The sequence below is a fragment of the Leucoraja erinacea genome, chromosome 17 (genome assembly GCF_028641065.1).
Source record: "Leucoraja erinacea ecotype New England chromosome 17, Leri_hhj_1, whole genome shotgun sequence".
NCBI classification, from domain to species: Eukaryota; Metazoa; Chordata; class Chondrichthyes; order Rajiformes; family Rajidae; genus Leucoraja; species Leucoraja erinaceus.
In genome coordinates this window covers 4,166,307-4,190,871 of record NC_073393.1, presented here as the reverse complement: position 1 = coordinate 4,190,871, position 24,565 = coordinate 4,166,307, and the positions used below count along the sequence as shown (strand labels likewise).

The window sequence follows — 24,565 nt, the reverse complement described above, 5'->3', positions numbered from 1 at the left end:
CGTTATTTTAAAGTTAAACCTGCCACTTACTCTCTTACCTGGAATTAGCCAGGTTACCATAAAATCATTTATGGCAATAAAACCACCCAGGATGGTTTGTAAAGGTGAATTATAAGGGAAAATGGTAAATATAAAAATCTGAGATTTGATCTCATTCTGCTTGAACGCACGCATTTAGTAAGTAAGTCATTTTTATTTAAATAGCACTTTTAAATCAAAATCATGTTGAAGCCAAAGTGCTTTACAGCGAAAAAAATTAGATCACCATACATCCATATAAAATAAAAAAGAAGAGAAAAAAATGTTTTGCCTGCCTTCGATTTTCCAGCATCTGCAGTTTCTTCTTAAACAGATGCATAGAAGGACATTATTGCCATAGAGGGAGTGCAGAGACGGTTCACCAGACTGATTCCTGGGATGTCAGGACTGTCTTATGAAGAAAAAGACTGGATAGACTTGGTTTATACTCTCTAGAATTTAGAAGATTGAGAGGGGATCTTATAGAAACTTACAAAATTCTTAAGGGGTTGGACAGGCTAGATGCAGGAAGATTGCTTCCCGATGTTGGGGAAGTCCAGGACAAGGGGTCACAGCTTAAGGATAAGGGGGAAATCCTTTAAAACCGAGATGAGAAGAACTTTTTTCACACAGAGAGTGGTGAATCTCTGGAACTCTCTGCCACAGAGGGTAGTTGAGGCCAGTTCATTGGCTATATTTAAGAGGGAGTTAGATGTGGCCCTTGTGGCTAAGGGGATCAGGGGTATGGAGAGAAGGCAGGTACGGGATACTTAGTTGGATGATCAGCCATGATCATATTGAATGGCGGTGCAGGCTCGAAGGGCCGAATGGCCTACTCCTGCACCAAATTTCTATGTTTCTATGTTTCTGCACGACTGACCTCTGGATCTTGGAAGAAGCAACCACTATAGATGTCATAGAGTCATACAGCGTGGAAACTGACCCTTCCATCCAACTTGCCCACACCGACCAACATGCCCCATCGACACTAGTCCCACCTGCACACGCTTGGCCATAATCCTCTAAACCTATCCTATGCATGTACCTGTCCAAATGCCTCTTAAACATTATGATAGTACTTGCCTCAATTATCTTCTCCAGTTGCTCATTCCATACACCCACCACCCTTTGTGTAAAAAAGTTACTTCTTATAGACCAGTTAGCCTGACATCGGTGGTGGGGAAGATGCTGGAGTCAATTATAAAAGATGAGATAGCCGCACATTTGGATAGCAGTAACAGGATGGGTCCGAGTCAGCATGGATTTACGAAGGGGAAATCATGCGTGACTAATCTTCTGGAATTTTTTGAAGATGTAACTAGGAAAATGGACAAGGAAGCACCAGTGGATGTAGTGTACCTGGACTTTCAGAAAGCATTTGATAAGGTCCCACATAGGAGATTAGTGGGCAAAATTAGGGCTCATGGTATTGGGAGTAGAGTGCTGACATGGATAGAAAAGTGGTTGGCAGACAGGAAACAAAGAGTAGGGATTGACGGGTCCCTTTCAGAATGGCAGGCAGTGACTAGTGGGGAACCGCAAGGCTCTGTGCTGGGACCGCAGCTATTTACAATATACATCAATGATTTGGATGAAGGGATTCACAGTAACATTAGCAAATTTGCAGATAACGCAAAGCTGGGTGGCAGTGTGAACTGTGAGGAGGATGCTTTGAGAGTGCAGGGTGACTTGGACAGGTTGGGGGAGTGGGCAGATCCATGGCAGATGAAGTTTAATGCGGATAAATGTGAGGTTATCCACATTGGTAGCAAAAACAGGAAGGCAGATTACTATCTAAATGGCGTCAAGTTGGGAAAAGGGGAAGTACAACGGGATCGGGGGGTCCTTGTACATCAGTCAATGAAAGTAAGCATGCAGGTACAGCAGGCAGTGAAGAAAGCGAATGGCATGTTGGCCTTTATAACAAGAGGAATCGAATATTTGGAGCAAAGAGGTCCTTCTGCAGTTGTACAGAGCCCTAGTGAGACCACACCTGCAGTTTTGGTCCCCTAATTTGAGGAAGGACATTGTTGTTATTGAGGGAGTGCAGCGTAGGTTTACAAGGTTAATTCCCGGGATGGCGGGACTGTTATATGCTGAGAGAATGGAGCAGCTGGGCTTGTACACTCTGGAGTTTTGAAGGATGAGAGGTGATCTCATTGAAACATATAAGATTGTTAAGGGTTTGGACACGCTAGAGGCAGGAAACATGTTCCCGATGTTGGGGGAGTCCAGAACCAGGGGCCACAGTTTAAGAAGAAGGAGTAAGCCATTTAGAACGGAGACGAGGAAACACTTTTTCTCACAGAGAGTGGTGAGTCTGTGGAATTCTCTGCCTCAGAGTGCGGTGGTGGCAGGTTCTCTGGATGCTTTCACGAAAGAGCTATATAGCTATATAGCTATTAAAAATAGTGGAGTCAGAGGATATGGGGAGAAGGCAGGAACGGGGTGCTGATTGGGGATGATCAGCCATGATCACATTGAATGGCGATGCTGGCTCGAAGGGTTGAATGGCCTACTCCTGCACCTATTGTCTATTGTCTATTGTTCCGATTAAATATTTCCTCTCTCACCTTCAATCTATGGTTCTTGATTTCCCTACTCTGGGTAAGAGACTCTGTGCATCTATCTATCTGTCTATCTATCTGTCTGTCTGTCTGTCTGTCTGTCTGTCTGTCTGTCTGTCTGTCTGTCTGTCTGTCTGTCTGTCTTTCTGTCTGCCTGTCTGTCTATCTATCTATCTATCTATCTATCTATCTATCTATCTCTATCTATCTATCTGTCTATCTATCTGTCTATCTATCTATCTATCTATCTATCTATCTATCTATTCTCATGATCGTATAGTCCTCATGCCCCTGCTCTACAAGGAATAAAGTCCTCGCCTGCTCAACCTAGCCTGGGGTAAAATTGTCTTACTGAGGATGTGACCAAGAAGATTGAAGGTGGATATTGTCCCCGCCAGGTTTAGTGGCGATACGGCTCAGTATTGTGTGCTGTTTGTGGTCTTCACATTACCGAAGGCTGCTTACTCACTTTGAGGATGGTAATGGGGGAAATAGCAGTTAACGCTATCTGGATGCATTCGGTGAACCGAAAGTAGAAGGAATGAACGAGTTAAAAAGCTTGCATACCCAGGGAATCGAAACTTCCAGCATCTATTTTGGCAAAATTTAAATTAATGACTTGACGTTGCCAAATGTAACACATCCTTGTCGTATTATGTCCCAATATGCATTTGTGAATTATTGCAAAATTAATTTGATGTGATTGTGACCTCAAGTTGATTTTTCTGGTGTCCTTTGTTATTGATCCACAACGTGTAATGATTGTGATCATCAACACACTTTGCCAGCAAGAACCGAAAATGATGACAGGCGACTATCCTTTCAAAAGATTAAATTCATAAAACAATAATTTCAATTCAAGATTCAAATATTGCTAGGACCCCCTGAACGAGAATATTTTATGCAGTATTAGGTTCTGGTAATGGTCACAAATTGATCTTCTGCACTTGGTTACGCTTGTTTAAGCCTTTAGTGTTGTCATGGCCATCAATTTGTATGATAAAGTTGCTGGTGCTTAAAGAAAGAACTGAAAGCCAAATAGCATTAACATCACCGCTTGCACGGTGTATTCTGTTTACTGAAATGCACAAAGAACATTAGCGTTTGTAAGCCGAACGGTAAGATCTTAATCACAAGAGGGACACGGAAATGCTGGAGTAACTCAACGGGACAGGCAGCATCTCTGGAGAGAAGGAATGGGTGACGTTTCGGGTCGAGACCCTCCTTTGTACTGGCCTGTCGAAACGCCACCCATTCCTTTGCACCAGAGATGCTGCCTGTCCCGCTGAGTTACTCCAGCTTTTTGTGTCTATCTACAGTTTAAACCAGCATCTGCACGTCCTACCAACACAAAGATCTTAATCACACTGTGTTGCCCATCTCTCTGTAGTTTGATTCTGCAGAAGCGTTATTTATTGCACGCCTAATGGCTTACTTATAAAACGCTGATGTTACTTTCCCTGGTAAATACTCCAAATCACATTCATTACATGAAAAATCACCTGCAGTACTTTTCAAATCCAAATTGAAATCTTTAAGAAATTCGCAAAAAGCATATTTCAGACGTTAAACACGAGCGATAATTACGCAGTCTGCTGCACGTTTTTTTTTCTGATTGAGGCAGTTTTTTGCACGTAGGTTTTTATCACCAGTAGTTGAAATATATGAAGAGCGGAATTCAATTGCCAGTGAATCTATACTGAGCACATTGCACAGTGGGACATTTATAGCACCATTGATTTGCCTGCTAATGTACAGAGCCGTTCAGACAGCCCTTTTTGAACCCAGGAACCAAAAGTTTGAATGTAGCTGCGCTTCAGCACGGTTAAAACTGTTCAATTATAAATTGGACCAACTCATACCAGCGCAGTCTCCAGAGCAAGCGGAAATTAGTAATTTGCATCACAGTACATAACTTATGCAAGGCAAGCACTGGAAAGTTAAAATTCGCATTAACTGAACAGTTACAGCCGAACCTACATGTTAACAGCATTTCTAACTCCCTGTTTTGCTTGGAACCCCGATCTAAATTATTTGACCACAGCTAATAATAATGCAATACAATAATAGCCTTGTGTGGAAGTCTGCACAATGAATCCCGAAATAGTTGATTGAAGCCTTTCACCCTTAAGGATTTAAAGGATTGCTGCTTGAATTGGCAAACAGATGTTTCCAATTTAATTTGTGAATTATACACAAAGGAACATGTTCTTCAACATTAGTTTTCACTTGCAATGGATTTTAATAGGTAAATGTAGGAAAACAGTAGTATCTTTATATTTAAGAGAGAAACAGATGCTTGTTTATTTCGAATATGAGATGAAGCAGCTATATAGTTAAAATATATGTGTCACTTCACTCAGAGCAGCTGTTGGCAGTTCCACATCCTCGTGCTCCAGGAGAATGTTGTGAGCTTTGTTTTAATGTTGCTCCCATGAAGTGGCGAGTTAGATTGCAGAATCAGTGGGTGAGTGTCAGAGATTTTGCCAGACCAATGTCTCTGGCATTGTGGCCTCTCTCTCGTGGTCAGTTACCATTCAGCAAGAGGCGGCCCAGTGGCGCAGCGGTAGAGTTGCCGCCTCACAGCGCCAGAGACCCGGGTTCGATCCTGACCACGGGCGCCGTCTGTACGGAGTTTTACGTTCTCCCTGTGACTTGCGTGAGTTTTCGCTGGCTGCTCTGGTTTGCTCCCACGCTCCAAAGACGTGCAGGATTGTGGGTTAAATGACTTTGGTTAAAAAAAATGTTATTAAAAATGCCCATACCAATCAATTCTCAAAATTCTGGCAAGATTTTGCCAAACATTTGCCAAAACTAAGATTATTCTCCATTATATTTACATCTGCTGTGGTAGTGTAGCATCTGAATTAGTTGTGCTGTTTGGTTTAGTATTTTTAAAACAATATAATAATCCGTTTTAAAATGATCGTCGTTACTGGGTAAATACTGGCATAATTTTTTGAGTTTTTGATCAGTTTTGATTTTTGTTTCTTGGACATTTTATGGTTCTTCAATTTGGATCTTTTCCCATCGTTGCTGATCTAATTTCCACCATCTCCAAATACATCAACAGATAAAGCTTCCAGACAAATATTCTCAACGACTTATTGTCTTATGAAGAAAGACTGGATAGACTTGGTTTATACTCTCTAGAATTTAGAAGATTGAGAGGGGATCTTATAGAAACTTACAAAATTCTTAAGGGGTTGGACAGGCTAGATGCAGGAAGATTGTTCCCGATGTTAGGGAAGTCCAGGACAAGGGGTCACAGCTTAAGGATAAAGGGGAAATCCTTTAAAACCGAGATGAGAAGAACTTTTTTCACGCAGAGAGTGGTGAATCTCTGGAACTCTCTGCCACAGAGGGTAATTGAGGCCAGTTCATTGGCTATATTTAAGAGGGAGTTAGATGTGGCCCTTGTGGCTAAGGGGATCAGGGGGTATGGAGAGAAGGCAGGTACGGGATACTGAGTTGGATGATCAGCCATGATCATATTGAATGGCGGTGCAGGCTCGAAGGGCCGAATGGCCTACTCCTGCACCTAATTTCTATGTTTCTATGTTTCTATGACTTAATCACTGTATTTGGGTCGGGTGTGATATATCTTTGGTTGCGACAAGGCAGTGTGTGACCCTTGATTTCTGTCTGTAGCTTAGAGTCATAGAGTGATACAGCGTGGAAACAGGCCCTTCGGCCCAACTTGCCCACACGTCCCAGCTACACTAGTCCCACCTGCCTGCGCTTGGTCCATATCCCTCCTAACCTGTCCCATCCATTAACCCATCTAACTGTTTCTTAAACGCTGGGATAGTCCCAGCCTCAACCACCTCCTCTGGCAGCATGTTCCACACTTTGTGTGAAAAACTTACACCTCAGATTCCTATTAAATCTTTTCCTTTTCACCTTGAACCCATGTCCTCTGGTCCTCGATTCCCCTACTCTGGGCAAGAGATTCTGTGAATCTACCCGATCTATTTCTCTCATGATTTTATACACCTCTATAAGATCACCACTCATCCTCCTGCGCTCCAGGGAATAGAGACAGAGCTTGTCTGATTACTCCCTCTGGGAGGGGAGGACATGCACCGTGTGACATAGAAACATAGAAATTAGGTGCAGGAGTAGGCCATTCAGCCCTTCGTGCCTGCACCGCCATTCAATATGATCATCCAACTCAGTATCCTGTACCTGCCTTCCTCCATACCCCCTGATCCCTTTAGCCACAAGGGCCACATCTAACTCCCTCTTAAATATAGCCAATGAACTGGCCTCAACTACCTTCTGTGGCAGAGAATTCCACAGATTCACCACTCTCTGTGTGAAAAATATTTTCTCATCTCGGTCCTAAAAGATTTCCCCCTTATCCTTAAACTGTGACCCCTTGTTCTGGACCTCCCCAACACCGGGAACAATCTTCCTGCATCTAGCCTGTGCAACCCCTTAAGAATTTTGTAAGTTTCTATAAGATCCCCCCTCTGTCTTCTAAATTCTAGCGAGTACAAGCCGAGACTATCCAGTCTTTCTTCATATGAAAGTCCTGACATCCCAGGAATCAGCCTGGTGAACCTTCTCTGTACTCCCTCTACGGCAAGAATGTCTTTCCTCAGATTAGGAGACCAAAACTGTATGCAATACTCCAGGTGTGGTCTCACCAAGCCCCTGTACAACTGCAGTAGAACCTCCCTGCTCCTATACTCAAATCCTTTTGCTATGAATGCTAACATACCATTCGCTTTCTTCACTGCCTGCTGCACCTGCATGCCTACTTTCAATGACTGGTGTACCATGGTGTACCCAGGTCTCGTTGCATCTCCCCTTTTCCTAATCGGCCACCATTCAGATAATAGTCTACTTTCCTGTTTTTGCCACCAAAGTGGATAACCTCACATTTATCCACATTATACTGCATCTGCCATGCATTTGCCCACTCACCCAGCCTATCCAAGTCACCTTGCAGCCTCCTAGCATCCTCCTCACAGCTAACGCTGCCCCCCAGCTTCGTGTCATCCGCAAACTTGGAGATGTTGCATTCAATTCCCTCGTCCAAATCATTAATATATATTGTAAATAGCTGGGGTCCCAGCACTGAGCCTTGCGGTACCCCACTAGTCACTGCCTGCCATTCTGAAAAGGACCCGTTTACTCCTACTCTTTGCTTCCTGTCTGCCAGCCAGTTCTCTATCCACATCAATACTGAACCCCCAATACCATGTGCTTTAAGTTTGTATACTAATCTCTTATGTGGAACCTTGTCGAAAGCCAGTTGAACCACCTCGCCCTTCTTTGCACTTTGCATGTTGTCACTCTCTTTGGCCTCCGTTCACTCAACGAAAAAATAAACTCGAACAAAGAATACAGATACTTTCGGTGGAAAGACTATACATGATTACAATCGAGCCATCCACAGTGTTCAGATATATGATGAAGGGAATAATGTTTTGTGTAAGATGAAGTCCAGTAAAGACCGATTAAAGATAGTCCGAGGATCTCCAATGAGGTAGATGGTAGGTCAGGAGCACTCTCTTATTGGTGATAGGATGATTTAGTTGCCTGATAACAGCTGGGAAGAAACTGTCCCTGAATCTGGAGGTTTAAGAAGGAACTGCAGATGCTGGAAAATCGAAGGTAGACAAAAATGCTGGAGAAACTCAACGGGTGAGGCAGCATCTATGGAGCGAAGGAAATAGGCAACGTTTCGGCCCAAAACCCTTGGGTCTGGTTTGAGTCTGGTTTGACATTGGTCGGGCAGGTGTTCAGACCAAAGACTACATCTCCGATAAGGTGATAAATAATTTATAGCTATGTATCCTTGACTACAAAGGAAGTGGAATTTTTGGTTAATAGATTAAAGGGCCTTCGTTGCTGCACTTGATGCTTCATCAAAACCTGTTACTGTGTCATGAGGTCAGGACAATCATTTGGGACGAAAAAACCCCCACATAATTGAAATGTTCAGCAGATCAAACAGTCTCTGTTGAGAGAGAACAAAGAATCAATGTTTCAGATCATTGACTTTTCATCAGAACTAGTGATGGATTCATTAGGGATCTGAGCACCAGATTGTCTGCTGAATCCAATGTAGTGAACCAATCTGTGGGAAGCCTAGCTGCTATCGATAATTTCCTGCAAGAAGGACTCTTGCTAGTTTCTGGACTTGCCACTCCGGTACTTGTGGCCTGTGGATGTGAAGGTGGGTCAGTCTGAACTTCAAACTCACGCTGAAAGCGACAAGGACATTTTCATAAGGATAAGAGGGAAGTCTTTTAGGACCGAGATGAGAAAATCATTTTTTATACAGAGAGTGGTGAATCTGTGGAATTCTCTGCCACAGAAGGTAGTTGAGGCCAGTTCATTGGCTAGATTTAAAAGATTTAGAGGGGATCTTATAGAAACTTACAACATTCTTAAGGGTTTGGACAGGCTAGATTCAGGAAGATTGTTCCCGATATTGGGGAAGTCCAGAACTAGGGGTCACAGTTTAAGGATAAGGGGGAAATCTTTTAGGACCGAGACCACAGAAGGTAGTTGCGGCCAGTTCATTGGTTATATTTAAGAGGGAGTTAGATGTGGCCCTTGTGGCTAAAGGGATCAGGGGGTATGGAGAGAAGGCAGGTATGGGATATTGATTTGGATGATCAGCCATGATCATATTGAATGGCGGTGCAGGCTCGAAGGGCCGAATGGCCTACTCCTGCACCTATTTTCTATCATTCTATAAGTTCATAAGTGATAGGAGCAGAATTGGGCCATTTGGCCATTAGGCAAGCTCCACCATTCAAATCATAGCTGATCTATTTTTCCCTCGCAACCCCATTCTCCTGCCCTCTCCCCATCACCCCGTGGTTCAACCCCATATCACCTCTGACACTCGCACTTATCAAGAATCTATGTCCGTCTCAAAAATATCCATTGACTTTGACCTCCACACCTTCCTCGTCTTTTCATCTGTGTCATTTTCAATAACATCAATGTTTCAATTGATTTTAAGTTAACAATGGACTACATCCTTGCTTAATGTTACTTTTTTGCCTATCTTTCATTTCTTTGTTCTCTATCTCTACATCACCGTCTATATCTCTCGTTTCCCTCTCCCCTGACTCTCATTCCGAAGAAGGGTCTCGACCCAAAACGTCACCCGTTCCTTCTCTCTTGTCCCACTGAGTTACTCCAGCCTTTTGTGTATCAATAGTTTTCCATTGGAGAAAATGGATGGGTCGAGACCCTTTCTCAGCCATTTGTTTCTACGAATAGTTTTCCATTATCTATGGAATGAGATTTTCATAAAGGCAGCCAGCATCATCAGAGCCCCACACCATCCTGGCCATGCTCTCGTCTCACTCCTGCCATGAGGAAGAAGGGGGAGGAGTCTGAAAACTGTGACCACCAGGTTCAGGAACAGCTTCTTCCCAACAACCATCAGGAACTTGAACGCCTACAAACACTGCCACAGGCACCAAACCAAACTACAATCTGAAGATAGACAGAAAATGCTGGAGTAACTCAGCGGGGCAGGCAGCATCTCTGGAGAGAAGGAATGGGTGACGTTTAGGATCGAGTCCCTTCTTCAGAAGTCTCAATAAGGGTCTCGACCTGAAGCGTCACCCATTCCTTCTCTCTGCCTGTCCCGCTGAGTTACTCCAGCATTTTGTGTATTTAAATCAGCATCTGCAGTTCCTTCCCACAACATCAAACTGCAAACTGTCTTGGTTGTGCCTGGGACTTTGGGCTTTTGTTTCCCACTGATATACAATACAATACAATACAATTTATTGTCATTTGAGCCTCATTGAGGCTCAAACGAAATTCTGTTTCCATAGCCATACAAACAAAAACAATTTCCTACAGACATACACACAATCTAATTGACACAAACATCCATCACAGTGAACCCACTGTGATGGAAGGCAAAGTCTTTTCTCTCCCCTGTTCTCCATTTCTCTCCCAATATCCAAGCCCCAGACGGGCGATGATAAGTCCCACGGCCATTTTAGGCCGTGCCGAGCGATTTAGGGCCCCGCTCCCGGTCTAAAAGTCACAATGTTGGAGCCCCCGGCGGGCGCTGGAATGTCCCACAGCCATTAAGCCGCACCGGGCGATGTACGTCCCCGCTCCGGGTCGTTCAAACCCCGCGACACGGGCTGGAGAAGTCGCGTTGCGGGAGCTCCGGGAAACGGTCTCCTCAACCGTTCCCGCGAGCTCCCGATGTCCCAGTCCACCGGATCTGCAGCTGCAGGTGAGTAGTCCGCAGCTCCGCAGTCTCCCGAGCCCCCGGGTCGTTCAGGTTGGAGGCCGCTCCACGGTGCTAGGCCCCAACGACAACGGAGACCCGACAGGGAAAAGGTCGGGTCTCCCGAAGAGATTTTAAAGCTTCCCCCTCTCCCCCACATATACACATTAAAAAAAAACACTATTACCAACACTACATTTAACTAGACAAAAAATTAAAAAAAGACAGGCAGGCTGTAGGGGCCGCTGCAACGGGTGAGTCGTGCCGCCAACATATAGCGGGGCTTTTTAAAAGGTGTTGACTGGTTTTTTTGTCGATTGTGCTATCTATGATCACTGTGTCTACCGACATGTTACGCTGCTACAAGCAAGAGTTTCATTGTTCCGTTACTTGTTACACAGGGTAATCAACCACTCTCCACTCTTGCCAAAGAATCCGTTCTATTTTAGTTGATGATGGCGAACAAACCAAAAACCTGCTCTTTGGAGGATTTGCTGTTCGTTCGTTCGTCGGGCATTAGAAGTCCTGACGCTCTTCAACTCTTTAGCCCCTGGTGGGGTTCCAAGTCTGGATATAAATAACCAACTCAGCCCTTGGCTATTGCTGGAACGAAGTTACTGACCTGGAAAACCCATTTTATTTGATTCAGCAAACAGGGCAAGTAATCTTTGCATACCTTGGCTTCCTCAAGGATAGTACAGTAACTTGCTATTGCAGTTACTTCTGGCCAAAAACCTTGCCTGAAATTCCCTAAACACAGTCATTGCAAACCCAGATTTATGCCATGACTTTACAAAACCAGGGGAGGTGTATAGAATCTGTGTGAAACAAAGAACCGCAGATGCTGGTTAATACACGGAAGGAGACAAAGTGCTGGAGTAACTCAGCAGGTCAGGCAGCAACTCTGGAGAACGCAGACAGACGATCTTTCGGGTTGAGACCTTTCATCAGACGGGTCTCGATCCATAATGTTGCCCAGTCATGTTCTCCAGAGATGCTGCCTGACTCCAGCTGTGAAACGTCACCTATCCGTCCAGCACTCAGCGGGGGGGCTGCCTCACCTCCTTCACACCAAGCTCAAGGGTCGGTTTCAGTATTCAGAAAACACAAGGCATCGCACATTGCGATTCTGCAACACGCTGGCGCAGCGGGTAGAGCTGCTGCCTCACAGCGCCAGAGACCCAGGTTCAATCCTGACCACGGCTGCTGCCTGTACGGAGTTTGTACCTTCTCCCCATGACCCGCGTGGGTTTTCTCCGGGTGCTCCGGTTTCCTCCCACACGACAGAGACGTGCAGGTTAGTAGGTTCATTGGCTTTGGTAAAATTCTAAATTGTCGCTAGTGTTTTGGGATAGTACTGGCGTACGGGGATCGCTGGTCTGCGCGGACACGGCGGGCTGAAGGGCCTGTTTCCTCGCTGGGACTCTAAAGTCTAAAGAATCCACCTCAGATGAGCAGCTAAACTAGATATTGTTTGACTGAATTAATAATTTAGCATTTCTTTCTCATGTAAATGTTATTCTTAGTATTTGGCAGACCACATTGTTGGTGACAGTGACGGGTTTCATCCCTCACGAATCATTCTGCTTCTGATACTGTAGGTGAATATATGAATAGAAATAATGAAAGGCCTAGATCGAGTGGATGTGGAGAGATTGTGTCCACTAGTGGGGAAGTCTAGGACCAGAGGGCACAGCCTCAAAATAAACGGGCGGTCACGGTGGCGCAGCGGTAGAGTTGCTGCCTTACACCGCTTGCAGTGCCGGAGACCCGGGTTCGATCCCGACTATGGGTGCTGTCTGTACGGAGTTTGTACGTTCTCCCCGTGATCTGCGTGGCTTTTCTCCAGCATGTTTCCACGCTATATCTCTAAACTAAAAGGGGTGCCTTTGGAATGGAAGAATTTATTTAGCCAGAAGGTGGTGAATCTGTGGAATTCATTGCCACAGATGGTGGTGGAGGCCAAATCAATGGATTTTTTTTAAAGTGCAGATTGACAGGTTCTTTATTAGTACAGGTATCAGGGGTTATCAGTAAAAAGCAGGAGAATGGGCTTTAGAGAGAAAGGTAGATTGGCCATGATTGCCTGATGGGCCGAATGGCCTAATTCAGCACCTATGTCTTATAAACTTATGAACAGCAAGCATCAAGATTTTGACCTGAAGACAATACAAGAAGGCAATATGATGGGTGACGTTTCGGGTCGAGACCCTTCTTCAGACTGACCCATCAGACTGACCCATCAGTCTGAGGATGGGTTTCGACCCGAAACGTCACCCATTCCTTCTCTCCAGAGATGCTGCCTGTCCCGCTGAGTAACTCGAGCATTTTGTGTCTACCTTCGATTTCGACCGGCATCTGCAGTTTCTTCCTACACAAGGCAATATGATGTCCAGGACAGAATTATTAGTGACTTGGCGATGATAGTGTTATGTTCTTAGTGAAGATGGAGTAAAATTGAAGTACACGTGATGAGAAGCTCTTTTGTGCTGTGAATGGCTGAGTGGCATTCCGCTCCATAAACTTTCGACTTCCCTTTCACTTTATACATCTCTGTTTTCATCCATTTATGGCCATCTGCTTATCCTCAATTTTAAGTGCTTCCAATACCAAAACCAAAAGCTTTGGAAACTCATGCAAATATAGCATTGTTTGAAGTGCTTAAGAAGGAACTGCAGATATTTGTTTACACCAAATATAGATACTGAAAGCTGGAGTAACTCGCTGAGGAATCAGAGACTGAAGAAGGGTCTCAACCCGAAACGTCACCTATTCCTTCTCTCCAGAGATGCTGCCTGTCCGGATGAGTTACTCCGGCTTTTTGTGTCCGTATTTGTTTGAAGTGTTCTCTATGTCCTATCTTCAAACTAATTCTTTAATCAACCTCTCAGCTGCCTGTCATGATAGTCCTTTTTAAGAATAAGGAGTAAGCCATTTAGAACGGAGACAAGGAAACACTTTTTCTCACAAAGAGTGGTGAGTCTGTGGAATTCTCTGTCTCAGAGAGCGGTGGAGGCAGGTTCTCTGGATGCTTTCAAGAGGGAGCTAGATAGGGCTCTTAAAAATAGCGGAGTCAGGGGATATGGGAGAAGGCAGGAACGGGGTACTGATTGTGGATGATCAGCCATGGTCACATTGAATTGGTGGTGCTGGATCGATGGGCCGAATGGCCTGCTCGTGCACCTATTGTCTATTGTCCTTCATGTGATTCACCCTTCTAATATTGAAGTACATTTTCCACTTTCTAAAGGTATATATTGTTGAGCCTCGAAGATAGACACAAAAAGCTGGTGTAACTCAGCGGGACAGGCAGCATCTCTGGAGAGAAGGAATGGGTGACGTTTCGGGTCGAGACCCGTTGAGCCTCATTGCTCCTACTCCTTCTCACCTAGCGTACAGCTCACGATGGCCTGTTTCCTTTATTATCGTTACCTTTTTGTGCTTATCTTTCAGTCATTTGTTCTACATCTCTCCACATCACCGTCAATATCTCTCGTTTCCCTTTCCCCCGACGCTCAGTCTCAAATTTTTCACACAGAGAGTGGTGAATCCCTGGAATTCTCTGCCACAGAAGGTAGTTGAGGCCAGTTCATTGTCTATATTTAAGAGGGAGTTAGATGTGGCCCTTGTGGCTAAAGGGATCAGGGGGTATGGAGAGAAGGCAGGTACAGGATACTGAGTTGGATGATCATATTGAATGGCGGTGCAGGCTCGAAGGGCCGAATGGCCTACTCCTGCACCTATTTTCTATGTCTATGTTTCTATGACCTGAAACGTCACCCATTCCTTTTCTCCAGAGATGCTGCCTGTCCCGCCGAGTAACTCCAGCTTTTCGGTGTCTAAAATCTTCGCTTGAGCCCAGCATCTGCAGTTCCTTTGTACACATACAAATTCCACACGCTCAGCCTTCGATGAGGCTGTACAGAAGTATGCTACGCATTGCTTCTAAGAGGTGCTCTACAGTCATGCATGGTTGCACCCCCAGCAGCAGCAATTGTTCATGGCTGAGTTTAACTATTGCTGTGAGACTGGTAGCTGCCACCTCTGACACTAATCTACGTTGCGCTCAGATTAAGGTCAGGCTGACCAGCTGGCAGGACACTTTTTAATGAGCTCTTGCACTGGGCTGCAAATGGTCTCTTTGGATGAAGTTTCATGCTGGCTTGGTTTGACATGCCTGGATAACTTAGTTATGCTGTCACTTCCAACACCTTGCCCGTACCTACAAACAATTCAATTAAAATGTAAAAATGCAGCATCGCAGCAGTCAGATGAGAAAACCCTTGCAACGTAAATGGCGCATAATTGAGAATTTCACAAGAAGGCTTCCTCCATCGTGCCTTCACGACATCTTTGCAAGGCTTCAGATCACAAGTAGCGCAGTGTCATTTGCGCTGCCATGTTCCAGTTATCAGTAAAGTAATTAAGTAAGCATTTCATTATACATGCATGTTTTGTCACCAGAATAGGTACCGTAATCAGTGACTTGCTTGTTTTGGAAATGCATTTGTTTTGACTAATTACACGTGTCATGGGTAATTAGGTTGCAAGCAAGAATTGTATTGTCTTCATGCTTGGGAAAAAAATATAGGGTGACTAATCATTATTGCAGGAGTAATGGGGCTGAAAGAAGGTTTTGCATCAGCTGTGGCTCAGTTCAGAGTGCTCTGTGTCAAACGATTATCATTCCAAGGCCACTTAGTCGTTGGGGACAGAAAAAATAACTGTTACTTGTACATTATTACAGTGGGAAGAAGGGGAGGTGGTTCAACAGAGATGTTGCATCCGTTAGTTTTATCAGGCTGTTATCAGGCAACTGAACCATCCTACCAAAACCAGAGAGCAGTGCTGAACTACTATCTACCTCCTTGATGACCCTCGGACTATCCTTGATCAAACTTTGCTGGCTTTACCTTGCACTAAACTTTATCAGTCTGAAGAAGGGTTTCGGCCCGATACGTTGCCTATTCCCTTTGCTCCATAGATGCTGCCGCACCCGCTGAGTTTCTCCAGCATTTTTGTCAACTTTCGATTTTCCAGCGTCTGCAGTTCTTTCGTAAACACTAAACTTTATTCCCGTGGACTGTAAGTGTACTGCGCGGCTCGATTGTAATCACGTATTGTCTTTCTGCTGACTGGGCAGCACGCAACAACAAGCTTTCCACTGTACCTCGGTACACGTGACAATAAACGCAACTGAACTGATCTTTAGTCCTTTGGATGAGCAAATAAACCAACTCATTCTCTCAATTAAGAATCAAATCAGTCTGAAGAAGGGTCGCGACCCGAAACGTCACCTATTCCTTCGCACCTTAAATGCTGCCGCACCCGCTGAGTTTCTCCAGCGTTTTTGTCAATTCTCAATTAAGAATGTAATTGTTGCTTTTCGTTACATGACAATTAAACAATCTTGACTCTTGATCTGAAATTTTAGGTTCCATTACCCCTTTTATGTCAAAGTACAGTCCAATTTTGCCTGCTTATTACCACATTGATATTTAATTATTGTTAATGCTTTTCTGCATCAAAATCTATATTTTGATGATAACCACACATGTTGTTGCGATGGGCCTAGCTTTTTCAATTGTCTACCAATCAATCAATCAGATTTATTCATCTCATACGCAATAAAATCGCCTGTCAACCCCCCCCCCCCCCCCCCCTCACCTGTATCAATCTATTAGCTGCCCCTCCTCTCTCCCAGCTTTCTTTTAACCCTCCCCACCACAATCAGTCTGAAGAAGGGTGAAGGTTCTCGACTCGATACGCCATCTATCCATATTCTGCAGAGATGCTGCCTGCCTCGCTGAGTTACTCTGGCACTTTGGGACTTTTTTAAAAACCAACATCAGCAGTTCCTTGTGTCTACACGTCAGCATTTCGTTGTCTCTGTAATGCATTTCGTTGTCTCTGTAATGCATTTCGTTTGTCTCTGTACTGATACAATGACAATTAAAATTGAATCTGAATGCTGTTTAGATACAAGGAAGTAGGCGGTTTAAGGAGGCGGCGGGGGGGGGGGGGGGGGGAAGATTTAACAGGGACCTGAGGGGTAACTTTTCCATGCAAAGGTTCGTGGGTGTATGGAACGAGCTGCCGAACGAGGTCGTTGAGGCAGGTACTATTGCAACATTTAAGAAACATTTAGACAGGTACATGGATAGACAATAGACAATAGGTGCAGGAGTAGGTCATTCAGACCTTCACTGTGATCATGGCTGATCATCCACATTCATTACCCCATTCCTGCCTTCTCCCCATATCCCCTGACTCTCTCTTGAAAGCAGCCAGAGAATTGGCCTCCACTGTCTTCTGAGGCAGAGAATTCCACAGATTCACAACCCTCTGTGTGGAAAACGTTTTTCCTCATCTCCATTCTAAATGACTTACTCCTTATTCTGAAACTGTGGCCCCTGGTTCTGGACTCCCCCAACATCGGGAACATTAGAGGGATATTGGTCAAACGCCGGCAGGTACGACTCGTGTAGTTGGGACATGTTGGTCGGTGTGGGCAAGTTGTGCTGAAGGGCCTGTTTCTTCACTGCAAGACTCTATGACTCTATCAGATGCTGGAGTAGCATGGAGATGTTACCTAACCCGCTGATTATATCCTCAATAGCTGCAGTGATTATTGTGGTCATCTGAGGTAGACAAAAATGCTGGAGAAACTCAGCAGGTGAGGCAGCGTCTATGGAGCGAAGGAATAGGTGACGTTTCGGGTCAAGATCCTTCTTCAGACTAATGGAAGTCTTGACCCAAAAGGTCACCTATTCCTTTGCTCCTTAGATGCTGCCTCACCCTCTGAGTTTCTCCAGCATTTTTGTCTACCTTCGATTTCTCCAACATCTGCAGTTCTTTCTTAAACATTGTGGTCATCTGATGTTGATCAAAGATTATCTGTCTGATCTAAGTATGTAACCACATATGTAAGTATGTGCACAGACATGTCGTGGTGCGAATATACAATACGTTTGGCCGCAAATGTTAACAGCAAACATCCCTAGAAGCGGGTTTCTCAGACGAACATTGAGAACGCATTCAAAAGACCACAAGCTCGATGCTGCTGTGCTTGAACAAGCTTATATCGGAGGATTAGTACTTTTTAATGACCTTAATCCACTCTAAAGTGTTTGTTACATTCTGTTGAATGCTAGATTCTGTTAGCAAGAATGGTTTCCAATTGCAAGGGAGAGTGTGCTTTTCTAAATTAGCAAAAATGTGTTTTTTTTTAATCTGAAATAAACTTGCGTGGTACATTTGTTCAAACTACTGAAGAATCCTGCAATATGATGCCATCAGCAAGACTATTATAAACTAAAGGTCAAACTATGCTGCTGCTCAAATCGTTGGGGAACACTCGGGTAATATTTTCAAACAGTCTGAAAGAGTATTTGTTGTGTTCCTTGGTATTTGCTGTACTTATGCATATAAAACGTTGTGATCAGATAGCAGTTTACATTGCATTGAAATGTATCTGTTTGATATTTAAAATGAAGGCCAAATCACTTCCCTGCACACAATGTAGGCGGCACAGTTTGCTGGTAGCGCTGCTGCCTCACAGCGCCAGAGATCAGGGTTCGTTCTGGTCTCCGGTGCTGTCCGTGTGGAGTCTGCATGTCCTTCCCAGTGACCGCATGAGTTTCCTCCCACATACCTGTCGAGTTATGCTTGTAATAAGGCTCGTACGACGACGTAAACGGAGTATCTCTTTATTTAACAACTCTGTACAACAGCAGCAACAGCAACAGCCTCATGTGCCAGCCCAGGCAACTCCCTAACTGCCCACACCCCAGGGTTCCAGTCACATCCGGTTACTGGAGCCTGGCTTCTGTCACACAGGGTCCTAGTGCCCGTCTGCCCAGCCTTACACTATTTTTGCATAATACCACAATACCAAAGACGTGGGGTTTATAGGTTAATTGGCCCTCTGTAAATTGGCCCGAGTGTGTAGGGAGTGGATGAGAAAGTGGGAAAACATAGAACTAGTGTGTGACGGGTGATCGATGGTCGGCGTGGACTCAACGGGTCCAAAGGCTGGTTTTCATGCTGTATCTCTAAACTAAAGGTAACTAAACTTGGCATCGCATGTCATATCACCGTAACCAACTATAGAAATAGAGAACTGCAGATGATGGTTTATACCAAAGATAGACACAAAATGTTGGAGTAACCCAAAAAGGATGGGTGATGTTTCGGGCCAGAACTCTTCTTCAGACTGCTACCCATACAGTGTGAAGAAGTGTCCTGACCCGAAATGTCACCTATCCTTGTTCTCCAGGGATGCTGCCTGACACGTTGAGTTACTCCGGCACTTTGTGTCTACCTTAACCAATTGCTTGTGCTTTGAGAATATGGTTAGCAACCAAAACTTTGTGGTGCCATCCTTAAACCAATGTCAGTTTGGAAGCTTGTTGAATAGAAGCCAATATTTTTTCCTGATGCATGAAGGATTGGAAACTAGAGCATTAGGAATAGCATTGAGATCTGGTCACCTCTGCATAGTCACCTTTATATGTGGGATATAAATATTGTATTAGATTCAGCCCTATAACAAATTACTTGTCAAGGCATAACTAACAATTTTTTTTTCAAAACTTTGCACCCCAACATATTTATTTAGTTATTAGTTTAGTGATACAGCACAGAAACAGGCCCTTCGGCCCACCGAGTCCGCGCCGACCAGCGACCCCCACACATTTACACTACCCTACAATTTACAATTTTACCAGAGCCGATTAACCTACAAGCCTGTACGTCATTGGAGTGTGGGAGGAAACCGGAGCACCCGGAGAAAACCCACGCAAGTCAAGGGGGGAACATATAAAGTCCGTACAGACAGCACCCGTAGTCAGGATGGGACCCGGGTCTCTGGTGCTGTAAGGCAGCTACTCTACCGCTGCGCCTTCATAGAAACATAGAAAATAGGTGCAGGAGGAGGCCATTCGGCCCTTCGAGCCAGCACCACCATTCTTTGTGATCAAGGCTGATCATCCCCTATCAATAACCCGTTCCTGCCTTCACCCCATATCCCCTGACTCCACTAGCCCCTAGAGCTCTATCTAACTCTCTCTTAAATCCATGTTAACCAATCTTAACCAATGACCAAATCCATTCCTTAACCAATGTCAGTTTAGGAGGGTAATGAGCAGAAGTCACTATGTTTTTGAGTGCCGCTCTATACATTTATATATTACTTCCTTATAATACACCCTCTATATAAAACATGTATTATTTGATGCTCCTTACTTTTTATTTGTTTGAGCTTTCAAGAGCAGTTAGTCTTCTGATGTAATAAAACTCCATATTCCAGAAATAATTAGTCCTTCATTTTCAATTGGGGGTTAAATTGTTCTCCTGCTGTTGTTTTGCAGATGGCGATGATGACCCCCAGGTTTCCTGGGTAGCTTCATCTCCCTCCAGTAAGGATGTGGCGTCTCCGTCTCAGATGTTGGGCGAGGGCTGTGATCTGGGCCTGGTGGATGAGGAAGGAGGCACCGGCCTGCCGTACCCCTGCCAATTCTGCGACAAGTCCTTCAGCCGACTGAGTTACCTCAAGCGGCACGAGCAGATCCACAGCGACAAGCTCCCCTTCAAGTGCACCTTCTGCAGCCGCCTGTTCAAGCACAAACGTAGCCGGGACCGCCACATCAAACTCCACACCGGGGACAAGAAGTACCACTGCCACGAGTGCGAGGCCGCCTTCTCCCGCAGCGACCACCTCAAGATCCACCTGAAGACCCACAGCTCCAGCAAGCCCTTCAAGTGCACCGTGTGCAAGCGCGGCTTCTCCTCCACCAGCTCCCTGCAGAGCCACATGCAGGCCCACAAGAAGAACAAGGAGCATGAGGCCAAGCTGGAGAAGGACCTGAAGAAGGAGGATGTCGTCTGCGACTATTGCGATGAGACGTTCAACCAGGCGGAAGACTTGGACAAGCACATGGCCTCCAACCACCCGCAGATTTGTGAGAAGGCCGAGCTGCAGTGCATCCACTGCCCCGAGGTGTTTGCTGAAGAGACGGCGTTGATCAATCACATTGACCTCGCCCACAGGAATAAGAAGCACAAATGCCCAATGTGCCCGGAACAGTTCCCCACCGTGGAGGACGTCTATTGTCACTTGGATAGCCATCGGCAACCGGATTCCAGCAACCACAGCATCAGCCCCGACCCTGCGACGGGTAGTGCCGCCTCCATGAGCAGCACCACCCCGGACTCTAGCGCTTCTGTAGAACGCGGCTCCACGCCCGATTCAACCCTCAAACCGTCCAGAAACCAGAGGAAGCCTTCGGGGTCGTTGGAGAGAGACAGCAGGCAGAACTCCTGGTCACCAAAGGTCACCTACAGCTGCCCGTATTGCTCCAAGCGCGATTTCAGTAGTTTGGCTGTCTTAGAAATTCATTTAAAAACCATTCACTCGACTAAACCTCAGCAAAGCCACACGTGCCAGTTCTGCCTTGATTCTCTACCAACTTTGTACAATTTAAACGAGCACGTCCGCAAGGTGCACAAAAATAATGTTTTCCCAGTGATGCAGTTCACCAGTGCGTCCACGTTTCACTGCAACTACTGCCCGGAGATGTTCGCCGAACTGAACAGCTTGCAGGAACACATACGAGTGTCTCACTGTGTCCCCAACGCCATCCCCCAAGACGGGAACCACACTTTCTTCTGCTCCCACTGCTCGCTGGGCTTCCTGACCGAGTCTTCGCTGACCGAACACATCCAGCAATCCCACTGCAATGTGGGCAACACCAAGCTGGAGTCGCCTGTCCTCCAGGCCAGCCAGTCCTTCATGGAGGTGTACTCCTGCCCTTACTGTACAAACTCGCCCATTTTTGGCACCATCCTCAAGCTCACCAAGCACATCAAGGAAAACCACAAGAACATCCCGCTGGCAAACAGTGGGCGGAAATCCAAGTCGGAGCAGAGCCCGGTCTCTTCAGACGCCGAGGTGTCTTCCCCGAAGAGGCAGAGATTGTCGGCCAGCGCCCCTTCGCTCTCCAACGGCGAGTACCCGTGCAACCAGTGTGATCTCAAGTTCACCTCGTTCGAGAGCTTCCAAAGCCATCTGAAGTCACACTTGGAGATTCTTCTCCGGAAGCAGTCGTGCCCGCAGTGCAAGGAGGACTTTGACTCGCAAGACAGCCTTCTGCAGCATCTGACGGTGCATTACATGACCACCTCGACTCACTACGTGTGCGAGAGCTGCGACAAGCAGTTCTCCTCTGTGGACGACCTGCAGAAGCACCTGCTGGACATGCACACCTTTGTGCTCTATCACTGCACCCTGTGCCAGGAGGTGTTCGACTCCAAGGTGTCCATCCAGGTACATCTGGCCGTCAAGCACAGCAACGAGAAGAAGATGTACCGCTGCACGGCCTGCAACTGGGACTTCCGCAAGGAGGCCGACCTGCAGCTGCACGTCAAGCACAGCCACCTGGGCAGCCCGGCCAAGGGGCGCAAGTGCATCTTCTGCGGCGACACGTTCAGCACCGAGGTGGAGCTGCAGTGCCACATCACCACACACAGCAAGAAGTACAACTGCAAGTTCTGCAGCAAGGCCTTCCACGCCATCATCCTGCTGGAGAAACACCTGCGGGAGAAGCACTGCGTGTTTGACAACAGCGGCGCGCAGAACGGCACGGCCAACGGCATTGTCCCCTCCTGCCCCAAGAGGGTGGAGGCCGACCTGCAGAACATCCTGATGAAGACTCAGGAGGCGCTGAACAGCCACGAAGCCAGCGAGGACGACATCGACGCCTCGGAGCCCATGTACGGCTGCGATATCTGCGGCGCGGCCTACACCATGGAGGTGCTGCTGCAGAACCACCGGCTGCGGGACCACAACATCCGGCCGGGCGACGACGACTGCTCGCGGAAGAAGGCCGAGTTCATCACGGGCAACCACAAGTGCAACGTGTGCGCCAGGACTTTCTTCTCGGAGAGCGGCCTGCGCGAGCACATGCAGACGCACCGCGGGCCGGCCAAGCACTACATGTGCCCCATCTGCGGCGAGCGCTTCCCCTCGCTGCTCACCCTGACCGAGCACAAGGTGACGCACAGCAAGAGCCTGGACACGGGCACCTGCCGCATCTGCAAGATGCCGCTGCAGAGCGAGGAGGAGTTCATCGAGCACTGCCAGATGCACCCGGACCTGAGGAACTCGCTGACCGGGTTCCGCTGCGTGGTCTGCATGCAGACCGTCACCTCGACGCTCGAGCTGAAGATCCACGGCACCTTCCACATGCAGAAGCTGTCGTCGGCCAACTCAGCCTCGTCGTCTCCCAGCAACCAGCCTCCCCCTCACCACCACCGGGCCTACAAGTGCGCGCTCTGCCTGAAGGAGTTCAGGAGCAAACAGGACTTGGTCAAGCTCGACATCAACGGCTTGCCTTACGGCTTGTGCGCGGCCTGCATGAACCGCAGCACCAACGGGCAGCCCGCCAACGCCGCGGTGGTGGTGCAGCCGCAGCAGGAGGTCGCCGAGAGAGCCAGCGCCGGCCTTCGCTGCCCCGACTGCGCGGTTAAGTTCGAAACCATGGAGGACCTTGAGAGCCACATCCAGATAGACCACAGAGAAATGACACCAGAGACCAGTAGCCAGAAAAAGTCATCTCAAGCATCACCTGCTCCCAGGGTAAGAACATTGAGTATAGAAGTTGGGATGTAATATTAAAATTGTACAAGGTATTAGTGAGGCCAATTCTGGAGTATGGTGTACAATCCTGGTCGCCCAATTATAGGAAAGATGTCAACAAAATAGAGAGAGTACAGAGGAGATTTACTAGAAAGTTGCCTGGGTTTCAGCACCTAAGTTACAGAGAAAGGTTGAACAAGTTAGGGCTTTATTCTTTGGAGCGCAGAAGGTTAAGGGGGGACTTGATAGAGGTCTTTAAAATGATGAGAGGGATAGACAGAGTTGACATGGATAAGCTTTTTCTATTGAGAGTAGGGAAGATTCAAACAAGAGGACATGATTTGAGAATTAAGGGACAAAATTTTAGGTGTAACATGAGGGGGAACTTCTTTACTCAGAGAGTGGTAGCTGTGTGGAATGAGCTTCCAGTGGAAGTGGTGGAGGCAGGTTCGATTTTATAATTTAAAAATAAATTGGATAGGTATGTGGACGGGAAAGGAATGGAGGGTTATGGTCTGAGTGCAGGTAGATGGGACTAGGTGAGAGTAAGTGTTCGGCACGGACTAGAAGGGCCGAGATGGCCTGTTTCCGAATTGTCATATGGTCAATCAATCAATCAATCAATCAATCAATCAATCAATCAATCAATCAATCAATCAACCAATCAATCAATCAATCAATCAATCAATCAATCGATCAATCAATCGATCAATCAATCAATCGATCAATCAATCAGATTTATTCATCACATACACAATAAAATCGCCTGTCAAAACTCCCCCTCACCTGTATCAATCTATTAGCTGCCTCGCTTTGTCCTGCCCTCTCCTCTCTCCCCCCCCCCCCCCCCCCCCCCCCCCACAATAGACAATAGGTGCAGGAGTAGGCCATTCGGCCCTTCGAGCCAGCACCATCATTCAATGTGGCTGATCATCCCCAATCAGTACCCCGTCCCTGCGTTCTCCCCATATCCCCTGACTCCGCTATTTTAAAGTGCCCTATCTAGCTCCCTCTTGAAAGCATCCAGAGAACCTGCCTCCACCGCCCTCTGAGGCAGAGAATTCCACAGACTCACCACTCTGTGTGAGAAAAAGTGTTTCCTTGTCTCCGTTCTAA

The 24,565-nt window shown here is 46.3% G+C and overlaps 1 protein-coding gene across 4 annotated transcripts in view; it reads left to right on the top strand.

Moving 5' to 3' along the window:
* znf423 (zinc finger protein 423) overlaps positions 1 to 24,565 on the top strand; it is a 356,073-nt gene that overhangs the window by 151,083 nt on the left and 180,425 nt on the right. For all 4 annotated transcript variants that reach the window (XM_055648398.1, XM_055648399.1, XM_055648397.1 and 1 more), the window contains one exon: positions 20,184 to 23,449. In XM_055648398.1, coding sequence (XP_055504373.1) covers positions 20,184 to 23,449 — 3,266 coding nt within the window. The remainder of the gene's footprint in view (positions 1 to 20,183; positions 23,450 to 24,565) is intronic.